This window comes from Grammomys surdaster, unplaced genomic scaffold (assembly GCF_004785775.1).
Source record: "Grammomys surdaster isolate TR1022 unplaced genomic scaffold, NIH_TR_1.0 262, whole genome shotgun sequence".
In the NCBI taxonomy this organism is placed as follows: domain Eukaryota; kingdom Metazoa; phylum Chordata; class Mammalia; order Rodentia; family Muridae; genus Grammomys; species Grammomys surdaster.
The window spans coordinates 1,562,535-1,574,171 of NW_021604703.1; the positions used below are offsets into that span (position 1 = coordinate 1,562,535).

The 11,637-nt window shown below is 44.8% G+C and overlaps 1 protein-coding gene across 1 annotated transcript; it reads right to left on the minus strand.

Annotated features, from left to right (window-relative positions):
* Positions 1 to 2,261: 2,261 nt before the first annotated feature.
* Hint1 (histidine triad nucleotide binding protein 1) lies at positions 2,262 to 6,383 on the minus strand. The gene is made up of 3 exons (XM_028775943.1): positions 6,172 to 6,383; positions 2,832 to 2,936; positions 2,262 to 2,559 (listed from the first exon to the last, which is right to left on the minus strand). Exons 1-3 carry the CDS (start codon positions 6,280 to 6,282, stop codon positions 2,395 to 2,397), a joined length of 381 nt encoding a protein of 126 aa, XP_028631776.1. The 5' UTR covers positions 6,283 to 6,383; the 3' UTR covers positions 2,262 to 2,394.
* Between the last annotated feature and the right edge of the window lie 5,254 nt (positions 6,384 to 11,637).

Below are 11,637 nucleotides of genomic sequence, written 5' to 3' on the forward strand. Positions count from 1 at the left end.
AAATCACAGATAAGTGCATCTGATTGGCAGAGCCTAAGTCAAGGGCTTGCATCCCAGCTGGGCGGAGCAGCAAGTTCTTACTGGTCTCCTCAGCAGCTTCTTTTGGGGGCAAGGACTCTCTCAAATAAGATGGGAGTTCAGAAGCTCCAAGTATCCTGTACATTTATACTGCTCTAGACAGATGCCTCATGATGTAATACTTAAGTACAAGCTTGTTTTTGCAGTAAAACTGTTAAGTTTCTTTCCTAAACTGCAATACAACAAACACTCTACCAAGGACTAGAGTTGGCTCAGTGGCAAAGAGCACTGCCTACTCTTACAGAGGACAAGAGTTGGGTTCCCAGCACCCACGTGGCAGCTCACAACCACTTGTAACTCCAGCTCCAAAGGGATCCCATGAGAGTGTGATTTGCTCACAGGGACCACTAGTTGTTGACATGTCTGTTTTCAGATCAAGCCTCACCAGTGGGCTGCGTGAAGTTCCTCAGCCCTAGACACTGGCTTCCCCCAAAGCAAGTAACATAACTTGTTCTAGATGCTGTAAAGTGCCATTGACTGGGTGGCTTCTAGCATCAACTTTTCATAGTTCAGTACCATGTAAGGGCTTGCTCCTTGGTTGACAGATGGGAGTCTTCAGAATTGTCCGCACATGGCAAAGGAGCTACACAAAACCTTTTGTCTTGTTGGAATCCAGTTATTTCTCTCTACCACTTAACAAAGGCCCCTTCTCCCTATAGAGTCATACTAGAGGTAAGGAATTTGTTGCCGGGCAGTGGTGGCGCACACCTTTAATCCCAGCACTTGGGAGGCAGAGATAGGCCGATATCTGAGTTCGAGGCCAGCCTGGTCTACAGAGTGAGTTCCAGAACGGCCAGGACTATACAGAGAAACCCTGTCTCGAAAAACCAAAAAAAAAAAAAAAAAAAAAAGAAAAAAGAAAAAGGAATTTGTTGGACATAAATGTTCATCTACAGCAGAAAGCCATCCCGAGACCATAGTGTAGGCCAGACACCCTTTAAGACATAACCTCAGAACTCATACCTTCCTTCCTTCTGCCATACTGCTAGTCTCACAGGCCAGCCCTCATGCTGAATACACAAGAATGTGAAGACCAGAAGAGGATTCTTGTGGGCTATCCTGGAGACTGGCTGCCACATGAAGTGTGGGTGTCTGTCCCAAGACAACTGAAGGCAGAGGTCCTGGGCAGGAGGAGCACAATGGAGTGTTATCTACCTCTATATTAATGCTGGCTCGGTTCATCAGGTTCATCACGACAGGAAATGTTCCTGAAAAAAGCAGACTCAACCCTCAAGCTTCCTGTTTCATTCTGAACCATGCCACAGATCCTTCCAAAACTCTTCCCAACAGAAAACAGAAAGCCAGGGAAGAGGAAGACCATGAAGGGCATTTTAAAAGATGCATTATCACCGGGCAGTGGTGGTGCACACCTTTAATCCCAGCACTTGGGAGGCAGAGGCAGGTGGATTTCTGAGTTCGAGGCCAGCCAGGTCTACAGAGTGAGTTCCAGGACAGCCAGGGCTACACAAAGAAACCCTGTCTCAAAAAAATGAAACAAAAAAACAAAAAACCAAAAAAAAAAAAAATGCATTATCGATACAAATGTTTTAAGTACAACATATGGGAAAAAAAAAAGTGTTATATGTAAAGGCCAGTTTTCCTAATCTATCCAGAAACACCCAAGGCCAGGTATAATGGTGTATGCCTATAATCCCAACTTGGGAGGCAGAAGGAGAAATTTTCTATGTGTTTGAGGCCAGCCTTGTCTACACAGTGAGTTTCAGGCTAACCAGGGTTACACTGAACTGTCTCAAAAAAAGAGAAGAAAAAGAAGGGATGTGTGAGAGAGAGAGAGGAAATCTCCTGAATTAATAATTTAACCTGAGAGGATATTTTAAATCAAACTTTTGTAATCTATTAAAGACCAGTTAGACTACCACAGTATTCAATGCCAGGGTCTCCTTGAGAAGAAAATGTAAGAAAGTTGGGTTGTGTGTGATCTGATCTCTTTATTTTTGACACAGGGTCTCACTATGTAGACCAACCTGGCCTAGAACTCCCAGAGATACACTTGCCCGTCCCCTGGGTACTGGGATTAAAGCTCTCGGCCCATCTTAGTGGTAGATCCTTTGCCTGGTTTCTTGTGGCCCTGTGTCTGATCTCTAGCAACACACACATGAGAAACCTCTATGATGAACCTACCCTCCACCACAGAGAGTTCCAGAGTAGCAAATCCACTCAGAGACGTGCAACAATGTCTTTTATTAGGCACAGAATTTTAAATGAGCTCTTCAGTTTCTCCATACACAGGCAAAACTATGTGTGCCGTTTAACTTACTGGAGCTTGCCAACTATCTAGAGAAGGACCCAACCTGCTTAACCAGGAGGCCAGTTCATCTGCCGACCCCCAAGGACGTGGAGGTGGATATGATAGACAGACTGTCCCCCGTCCGCACCTTCATTCACCACCATCCGATACCCGCGCTTCAGGCCCAGATCTGCAGCACATTTCTTGCCAACAATCATTAAATGTCCTAGAAGCTACAAAAGAAAAAAAATCTTAAACACAGAAAAAGTACACTTCTGGCCATTAAATAACAAGCAGTCAAGCTGGGGGGTGGTACAGCATGCCTTTAATCCCAACACTCAGGAGAGAGAGACAGGCCAGTCTCTGTTGAGTTCAGGCCAGCCTGGTCCACATAGAAAATTCCAGGACAACTAAGGATACATAGAGAGACCCTGTGTCAGAAACTGCCCCCTCCCCGCCAAAAACAAAAAAAAAAAGGTGAAGTATAATGTTAGAAATTACTTACACTTTCATCATCATCATCTGCTACAGAAATCTGGGATATATGCTTCTTGGGTATCACCAGAAAGTGTGTTGGTGCTTGAGGAGAAATGTCATGAAAAGCAAGACACTAGGGAAAAAAACAGAAGCGTTAGTGTTATCACCTGCTAAGCTCAAACACACTCTCTGTCAGGTAGTAAGTGCTGTCTGAATGGCACTGAACAGACGTGTACATCATGCGCATGGCCTCATGATCCTTTGCATGTAACTTAGTCTTAATAGGGGCTTTAAGCAGAGATGTGATTATTAATGGCCAGATATATTATGAAAGGGCGAGATGGGCAATCACCACAGAAGAGTATGATTTGATCAAGGACAGCCATTCTGAGACAGTGACACTGGATCTGTGCCTTAACAGCCCTCACACGCTTATAATTTGAATGCTTAGTCATCAAGCTCATTCTCCACCTTCCTCTATGCTCCTCACCATGACAATGGACTAAACCTCTGAAACCATACGCTGGATGGTAACATGGTGGTGGGCAGTGCACACCTTTAGCCCCAGCACTTGGGAGGCAGAGGCAGATGGATCTCTGTGAGCTTGAGACCAGCCTGATATACAGAGTGTGTTCTTTCTCTCTCTCTCTCTCTCTTTTTTTTTTTTGGTTTTTCGAGACAGGGTCTCTGTGTAGCCCTGGCTGTCCTGGAACTCACTCTGTAGACCAGGCTAGCCTAGAACTCTCGAGAAATCCGCCTGCCTCTGCCTCCCAAGTGCCGGGATTAAAGGCGTCCACCACCACCACCCGGCCAGAGTGTGTTCTAGGACAGCCAGGACTACACAGATCCTTTCTCAAAAAAAAAAAAAAAAAAAACAGAAGAAAAAAAAAAGTTTTCTTTTGTAAGAGTTGCCTTAGTGTCTCTTCACAGAAATAAAGCAGTTACTGAAACAACGGATGAGCAAAATGTAGTCCCGTCAGTCTTAACAGGTTGATCTCATCCAAGTGCTCTGGCTTAAACCATACTGTCCATAGACAGTCCCCATGCAATGATCCTCTTGTATTCTCTCTCCCTCTCTTTTTTTTAATTAATTAATTTTTTTCCTTCTTTTTTCAAGCCAGGGTTTCCCGTGTGTAGCCTTGGCTGTCCTGGAACTCACAATGTAGACCAGGCTGGCCTCGAACTCAACAGACTGTCCTGCTTTAGCCTCTCAATGCTGGGTGTGCTACCACCACACAGCTCTTTATTCTTTAAGATTATTTCTTTTCTGCCTGCATGTATGATGTGTACCATGTTCATACTGAGTACCCATGGAGGCCGAAAGAGGATGCTGGATCCCCTGAACTGCGTAAAGACAGTCCTGAGCCACCTGATGTGGGTACTAGGAATCAAACACAGGTCTTAACCACTGAGCCATCTCTCCAGCCCCTCTCTTAACCCCAATGTGTGTTTAATTAAAACACTATACATTCCTCAACTTGAAAAATCTACAAATTCCTCCTATGTTAATAATTTCTTTCACCTTTGGTGTATGTGCATGTGTGTTGTACACACACATAAATGTGTGGATATGCAACCTATGCACACAAACATTCTGTATTGCTCTGGACCTTATAGCCTAGATGGGGTCACTCATTGAACTTAATGTTTTGACTAGGCTAACTGGCCAGCTGCCAGCAAGCTCCAATACTTTGCCACCAAACTGCTAGAGTCGCAGGCACATGCAGGTAAGCCTAGTTTAAACATGGGTGCTGGGGATTTGAACTCAGGTCCTCAAGCTTTCAAAGTACTCTTAGCCACTGAACCATCTCCTCAGCTTCCATCTTTACAATTTTGTAAACAAACCTGGCTCCCTTCCCCCTCCCACCTTTTCCAGATCGAAGTCCTGATTGTGCAACTTGCTGTTTTGTTTTGCAGGTACTGTCTGTACATGCTCTCTTCCTAACAGGATCCAGCCGCGCTTGTTTGGCTTAGGGCGTAATTTTACTTGATACACTCTATAAAATGCTGTGTCATTTAGAACGCTTCAGCCAGTACTGAAGCTCAATCATTATTTCAAAGACCACTTATCAAAACAACTGCAAACTATGGTTCTGGTTTGTTTTGCAATGTGAGGTCTCCATGTAGCCCAGGTTGGATTTGAACTGATTCTCTTGCAGCTACCTCCCACGTGCAAGAATCACAGGATCCTGGTTTTGAGTTTAAAGCTCTTTCTTTCTTCCTTCCTTTTTTTCTGTCTTTGCAAGTGTTTTGTTTTTGACTTAGGGTTTTATTCCATAATACGGCTGGCCTTTAACTCCTGGCTCAGTTTTCCAGATGGTGGGATTGGGATTACAGGACATGCTACAAGACTTGCAAATTTTTTAAACGAAGTGGGCCTTTTTCTAAGACAAAAGAACTTCCCCAATTAGTGACAAATACAGGCAATTTAAATAAAACTCACCTCAAGGAACCGAATGAAATTTGGAAAATTTTCGAGTCTATGTGAATATTTTACCAGTAGTATTACTGTTTTCTCATATTCCATATTTCTTAAAGTGAACTGAGCAAACCGGTACAAAACTTTCTAGTCAACGGGCCAAGCTCCCACCCTGCTTTATGTGAGACTGAAAGCCATACATAGAAATAATTTACAAAGCCTAGGAAATAATTTACAAAGTTGGTTTTCACTATCGACTGCGATTTCACCTATTCTTAATGAGGAGGAGAAAAATCAACTTTTGATCTTGCACCATAAATGTTTTCCGGATCAGCAGGGCGTGAGCTGCCTGCAATCCTAGCATAGGGGTGTTGTACGCAGGGGGATCAAGGGTTCAAGTTCAGCCCCAGTTACTCAGCGAGTTCCTGGTCAGCTTGGAATAGTGAAGCCGATCTATTAAAACAAAATAAACAAAACACCCTAAAGCAATATTTTTTTTAAAAGCTTGAGGGCCTAACTCCAGTCCCCAGAGGCAACGTCTGCAGCGGTAACTGGGAGCAGAAGGACCTCGAATCCCCGGTCACCTCGAAGTGCGGGGACTGCTGCGCGCGGGAGATCGCGGAGATTGCGCCGGGGCCAGGATCGGGTTTCTTGCAGGCCAGATTGACACCCGCGTGGTGGGTGGCGGCCGCAGGCCCCGGTGGGCGTCACCGCACGGGTCTGCACTTCACAGGGGACCCGGGCGAGCGTCACCTCCCGGGGCCTCCGCCCGCATCACCTCACCGGGGCCGCGACACGCGGCGGGCCGAGCGGCCGATAACGCGTAACCCGAGCGCAGGCACGCGCCGCAGGGCCACGCGGGCGCAGGGCCAGGCCAGCAGGGCCGCGCGTCGCCTCAGGCCCGCGGCTCCTCAGGGAACGCCGGCGTGTCGCCGGGCGGCAAGCCTACCCGGTCGTCCTCGAAGATGATCTTGGCGGGGATTTCTTTGCGGATGATCTTGCCGAATATCGTGTCGCCACCGGGCTGGGCCACTTGAGCCTTGGCAATCTCGTCAGCCATCGCGGCCGCTCGCTGTCCTTCCCGCGCCGCGGCCACGGTCGGGAGAGGAACCGCGGGAGCGCGCGGGAACTGCCGGCTCGCGCCCGGTCGGCCTGCGCATGCGCACTGGCTCCGGCGCTGCAGCGGCTGAGAGCGAGGAAACGAAATGGGCGGAGGAAACGCCCTTTCTTTGCCTCTGCACACCTATAGGAAAATTTGATTTGCCAGTTCTGGGAGGAGGCTCGGTTTGGTACAGTGTTTGCCAAGCGTGTGCGGAGTTCTAGGTTTGATCCCTAACGGCTCATAAGCCGGGCCTGGTGCCGCACGCCTGTAATCCTAGAGTTTGAGAAATAGAGGCAGGAGGATGAAAGTTCAGTTCATGAAAGTTCAGCCAGCCTGGGTTACCTGAGACCCTGTTCCAGAGCAGTCTGTTTTCTGTCTCAAGTTGTGCTGATCACGTTTGCTGGCTGTGATACCTTAGCCTTTCTCTTTTAAAAATTTTTTTAAAAGATTTTTATTTTATATGTATATGCTAGCATGTATAAGAGTGCATTACATCCAGTGCCTCAGATCCCCTGGATCTGGAATTACAGATGGTTGTGAGCCATATGGGTGGAGGGAACTGAAACCTGGTCTTCTGCAAGAGCAACAAGTGCTCTTACCCTGATCATGTAAACCCTCAGCTGTTTGAGATCTTGGCTAAGAGCCACATGAAGTCTTACATCAGGTGTTTTTTGCTTTGTTTCTTGCTGTATGTGGCAGTGATTCTCAATCTTAACTGCATACTAAGAACCACTTGGGAGCTCTTTAAACCTCTCTGGCCTCACTCTACATCAATTAAGTCTAAGTCTGCAGAGATGAGACCTAGGCGGCAGTTGTTTGTAAGCCTCTAGGGCCATCTTCCTGGCAGGAATCAGCTTCAGGTAAGATGCTCCACCTGGAAGGAACAAAAAGTCTTTCTTGGCCCCACCACCGTCCTTCCTCCACTCTATCCCCTTGCTCCTCTTGAAAAGTGTTTTCTACATATCGTGTGCACGTTATCATCTTTGGGTCTCTGGATCACTTCCCCCTTGTTGGGAATGCAGAACCTCCATTCACAATGTTCTATAGACAGTCCCGGTTGTCATATAGATCTGTTGGTTGCCACTGTTGTTACCCTTGTCTTCTTTCAACATCTCACCCGATTGCCCTCTGGATGATATTTTCTTCTGCATACTGAGCCTCCATTTCTGTACCTCATTGGATTCTATTCCTGGCTGTCTTATCTGACAATCTCCAAGTGGCCATAGTAAGAAACCTTAGGGACTTAAAGAGATGGTCCAGCGATCAAGAACACAAACTGTTCTCTCAGAGGCCAGCACAAACACCACAACTGCCTGTAACTCCAGCTCCAGGGGAATCCGATGCCTCTGGCCTAGCAGGATACCTTCAATCCCTTGTGGACATGTGCACACACAGATCACACAGATACACATGTATACACATAATTAAAAATAAAAATAAAAGCTGGGGGGTGGTGGCGCAAGCCTTTAATCCCAGCACTTGGGAGGCAGGCGGATTTCTGAGTTCGAGGGCAGCCTGGTCTACAGAGTGAGTTCCAGGACAGCCAGGGCTACACAGAGAAACCCTGTCTCGAAAAACCAAACAAATAAATAAATAAATAAATAAATAAATAAAAAGGGAAAACTTAAGCCAGATGATAGTGGCGCATGGCTTTAATCCCAGCACTCTAGGCCAGATCTCTGAGTTCAAAGTCAGCCTGGTCTAAAGAGCAAGTTCCAGGAAGTCCTGTCTCATAAACAAACAAACAACAAATAATAAAAAGGGAAACAACTATTTCCTTTGAATTGCCCTATATGGCAATATTTGACTGCTTTGTCTCAACAGAATTATTATTACCATTATTGAGACTCATGTAGCCCAGGCTGGCCTCCAACTTGCTATGTAGCCAGTATATCCTTAAGCTCCTGTCTTGACAAAATTATTGATAGTGATTCCTGACAATCTCAGTGTCCCATTCTTTGCTATCAGAGGCATTACTGGTATTTTGCAATCACTGGTAAATAGTGTCTATACATAAAACATTAGTTTTAGAGTCATGTTCATTTATTTTCATAACTACAGAAAGGTCATGAATATCAGTTGGCCTAGGCTTAAGGTCCTCTTAATTAGGTTTCTAGTATATTCCAGATGATGCTTTTGGCCCTGGTACTGTGCTTTGAGGACCAGTGATATCATATAGGAAAAACCCATTTATGTATTTAGAGGCAAAAAAAAATTATATCTGCAACTTTTTCTTTCTTTCCTTCTTTCTCTCTTTCCTTCTTTTTCTTTCTTTCCTTTTTTCTTTTGGTTTTTCAAGGTGTGTGTGTGTGTGTGTGTGTGTGTGTGTGTGTGTGTGTTTACCCCTGGCTGTCCTGGAACTCACCTTATAGACCAGGCTGGCCCCAAACTCAGAGATCCAACTGCCTCTGCCTCCTGGATTAAAGGCACATACCACCACCACGCCACATGCCTCATTCTTTTATTTTTAGATTGTTATGAACTCTTTTCCCATAGATATTCATTAGACAGAAAATAGGTTATTGTAAATTATTTTACCAAATTTTGCTATGGGTCTCTATAAAATTTTATTTGATTCAAAACCACTAGAAGGGGCTGGCCAGATGGCTCTGGCTGTTCTTCTGGAAGCCCAGAGTTCAATTCCCAGCAGCAACATGGTGGCTCACGACCATCTATAAAGGGATCCAATGCTGTCTTCTAGCATGCAGGTATACATGCACACAGAGCACTTGCACCATAAATAAATAGATAGATAGATAGATAGATAGATAGATAGATAGATAGATATCGTTAGACTATAGATATGTGGTAATATGTAAATGCTACTTAAACTCGATGCCACTGCCCACCCCAGCATTATTAGGACAAATACATGTGTGTTCATTATCCATCTTCTGTGGCTGTCATTAGACTATGGCCATATAGTTCAACAATAGCGACAGAGACCTCGAGATTCACAGAGCTGAAAATACCTACTAACTAGCCCTTTACAGATAAAGTTACCATGACTTAACCTACACTCACATCTGGGAGTTACTGAGCCTGACTGAGTACAAGTACAGCCATTGCTGTCACTGACAGAGATGACTACCTGAATATCCAGTTAGTACAATTTATGTTCCAGCAGTAGGGGTGGGGCGTGTGTGGGTAAGTGGGTTTGCTTCTGTGGTGCTGAGGATCAATCCTGATGTTTATGTAGCGCGCACTTTACTAGCTGAGCCAAGGCATCACCTCAGTTATGTTTGTTTTTGTTTTTTGTTTGTTTGTTTGTTTGTTTGTTTTTTGGAGACAGAATCTCATGTAGCAGGCAGAACTTGAATTTGATACTTACAACTCTACACCCAGCCAAAAGGATATTTGTAAAATGTAAACCATGATGTCACTCCCCTATTCCAGATGGATACTATTCCAGAGCATGCTATCCCAGAATCCTTTGCTTGACCAATAGGAACCTGCTTGACCATGTCCTGTCTGTTTCTCCTCCTTCATTTACTTCCATTTCAAGCTTACTGACAGGCGTCACACAAACCAGATGTAGTAAGCAGAATATGCCCATGTTCCAATCCCTGGATCCTGTGAACCTGTTATGTTATTAGGTAAAGGGCATTTTAGAGGTGTGATTAAAGTAGGTAGGCGCCTGGGTTGTCTGGGTGAACCCACTGTAACCACAGGGCCCTTGAGAAGAGATGAGAGATGTGATGAGCCAGCAAAGGGAAGAGATCTAGAGACCAGAGGTTTAGATGACGGATGGGTAGTAGTATTCTGGAAGTCCTAAGTCAGATTTGTTTCCAACTGAGCCAAACTCTTGTTAGCAGAGCTGCATTCTCCCTGGAGGCTCTAGAGGGCAGTCCACTCCCTTGTCTTTTCCAGCTTCCAGAGATCATGTGCTTCCCTTGGTTTTGGGCTTCTTTATTCATCTCCAAAGCCAGCAGACAAATCTTTACAAGTCTCCCTCTTTTTTTTCCTTCTTCCACTTTTAGCGTGACTCATTAGGCTCACCAGACAACACACAAAAAGCTTCCCATCTCACAATATTAATTTAATTCACCTGTCAAAACTTATTCCTGGAAGGTAAAAAAAATGAGACGTTCTGGGCACCTGAGTGTACATATCTTTTGGAGGGCATTCTCCTGCCGGCCACACAGCACCAGGAACTTACATTATGAACAGTTTGAATTTCCACTGAGTTCTGGAGTTTCTTCAGTTCAGTTTGCATGTCCAGTTGCACACCAGAACATGTTCCCAGAATAACCAGATCAGTTAAGAATGCTGAGCCATCTCGGTTCATTTCATCTGTGGAACAGCTGAAGGAATGTTATCATGTTTGCTTAAGACTCACTGCTGATCTAATTTGGGCACTGTAGAACTATGTTGTATTTTCAATTTTAATCTATTATATGTATTCAACTGCATGGCTTTGTGGGCACCACAGGCATGTAGGAGCCTAAGGAGGCCAGAAGAGAGAGAGAGAGAGAACTGGATCTCCCAGAACTGTAGTTACAGACACTTGTGAGCGTAGGTGCTAGGAATCCAGCTCCAGTCCTCTGCTGATCAGTAAGTGCTGTTAAGCACTGAAGCATCTCTCCAGCCACAGGAACTATATTTTCAAATAACATAGAAGGGTTTTCGTTAACTTTCTAGTCAGAAATTATTACTACAAACTACTTTTTTTTTTTAAAGAAATTGGGCTATAGTACTACAGAAGATACCATAGTATGTCATAAGAGCATCTAATTGATTATTGTTCCTTGGATAAAAGACAGTAGCCACTACACTTGATTTAGTTGGTTCTATTAGAACCTCTTCTGCAGCCGGGCAGTGGTGGCACACGCCTTTAATCCTAGCACTTGGGAGGCAGAGGCAGAGGCAGGTGGATTTCTGAGTTTGAGGCCAGCCTGGTCTACAGAGTGAATTCCAGGACAGCCAGGGCTACACAGAGAAACCCTGTCTCAAAAAAAAAAAAAAAAAACAAAAAAAAAACAAAAAAAAAAAACAAATCTAGAACCTCAATAACACATTTCTTACGAGATTTTATTTTTATAAGTGTATGAGTATTTAACTGGATGTATATGTACACTGTGTCCTTGGAGGCCAGAAGGTGTCAGATCCCCTGGGACTGGAGTTCAGGCTGTTGTTAACTGCCATATGGGTGTTAGGAATTGATCCCAGGTCCTCTGGAAAGAACAGCAGTGTTCTTCTGCTTTGTGCCAGCTCTCCAGCCATCAATAACAATTTTTAAAAGTTGACAATTACCTGTCTGTTCTCATATAAGCCTTGCTAGGCATGGTATTACACATCGGTAATCCCAGACTT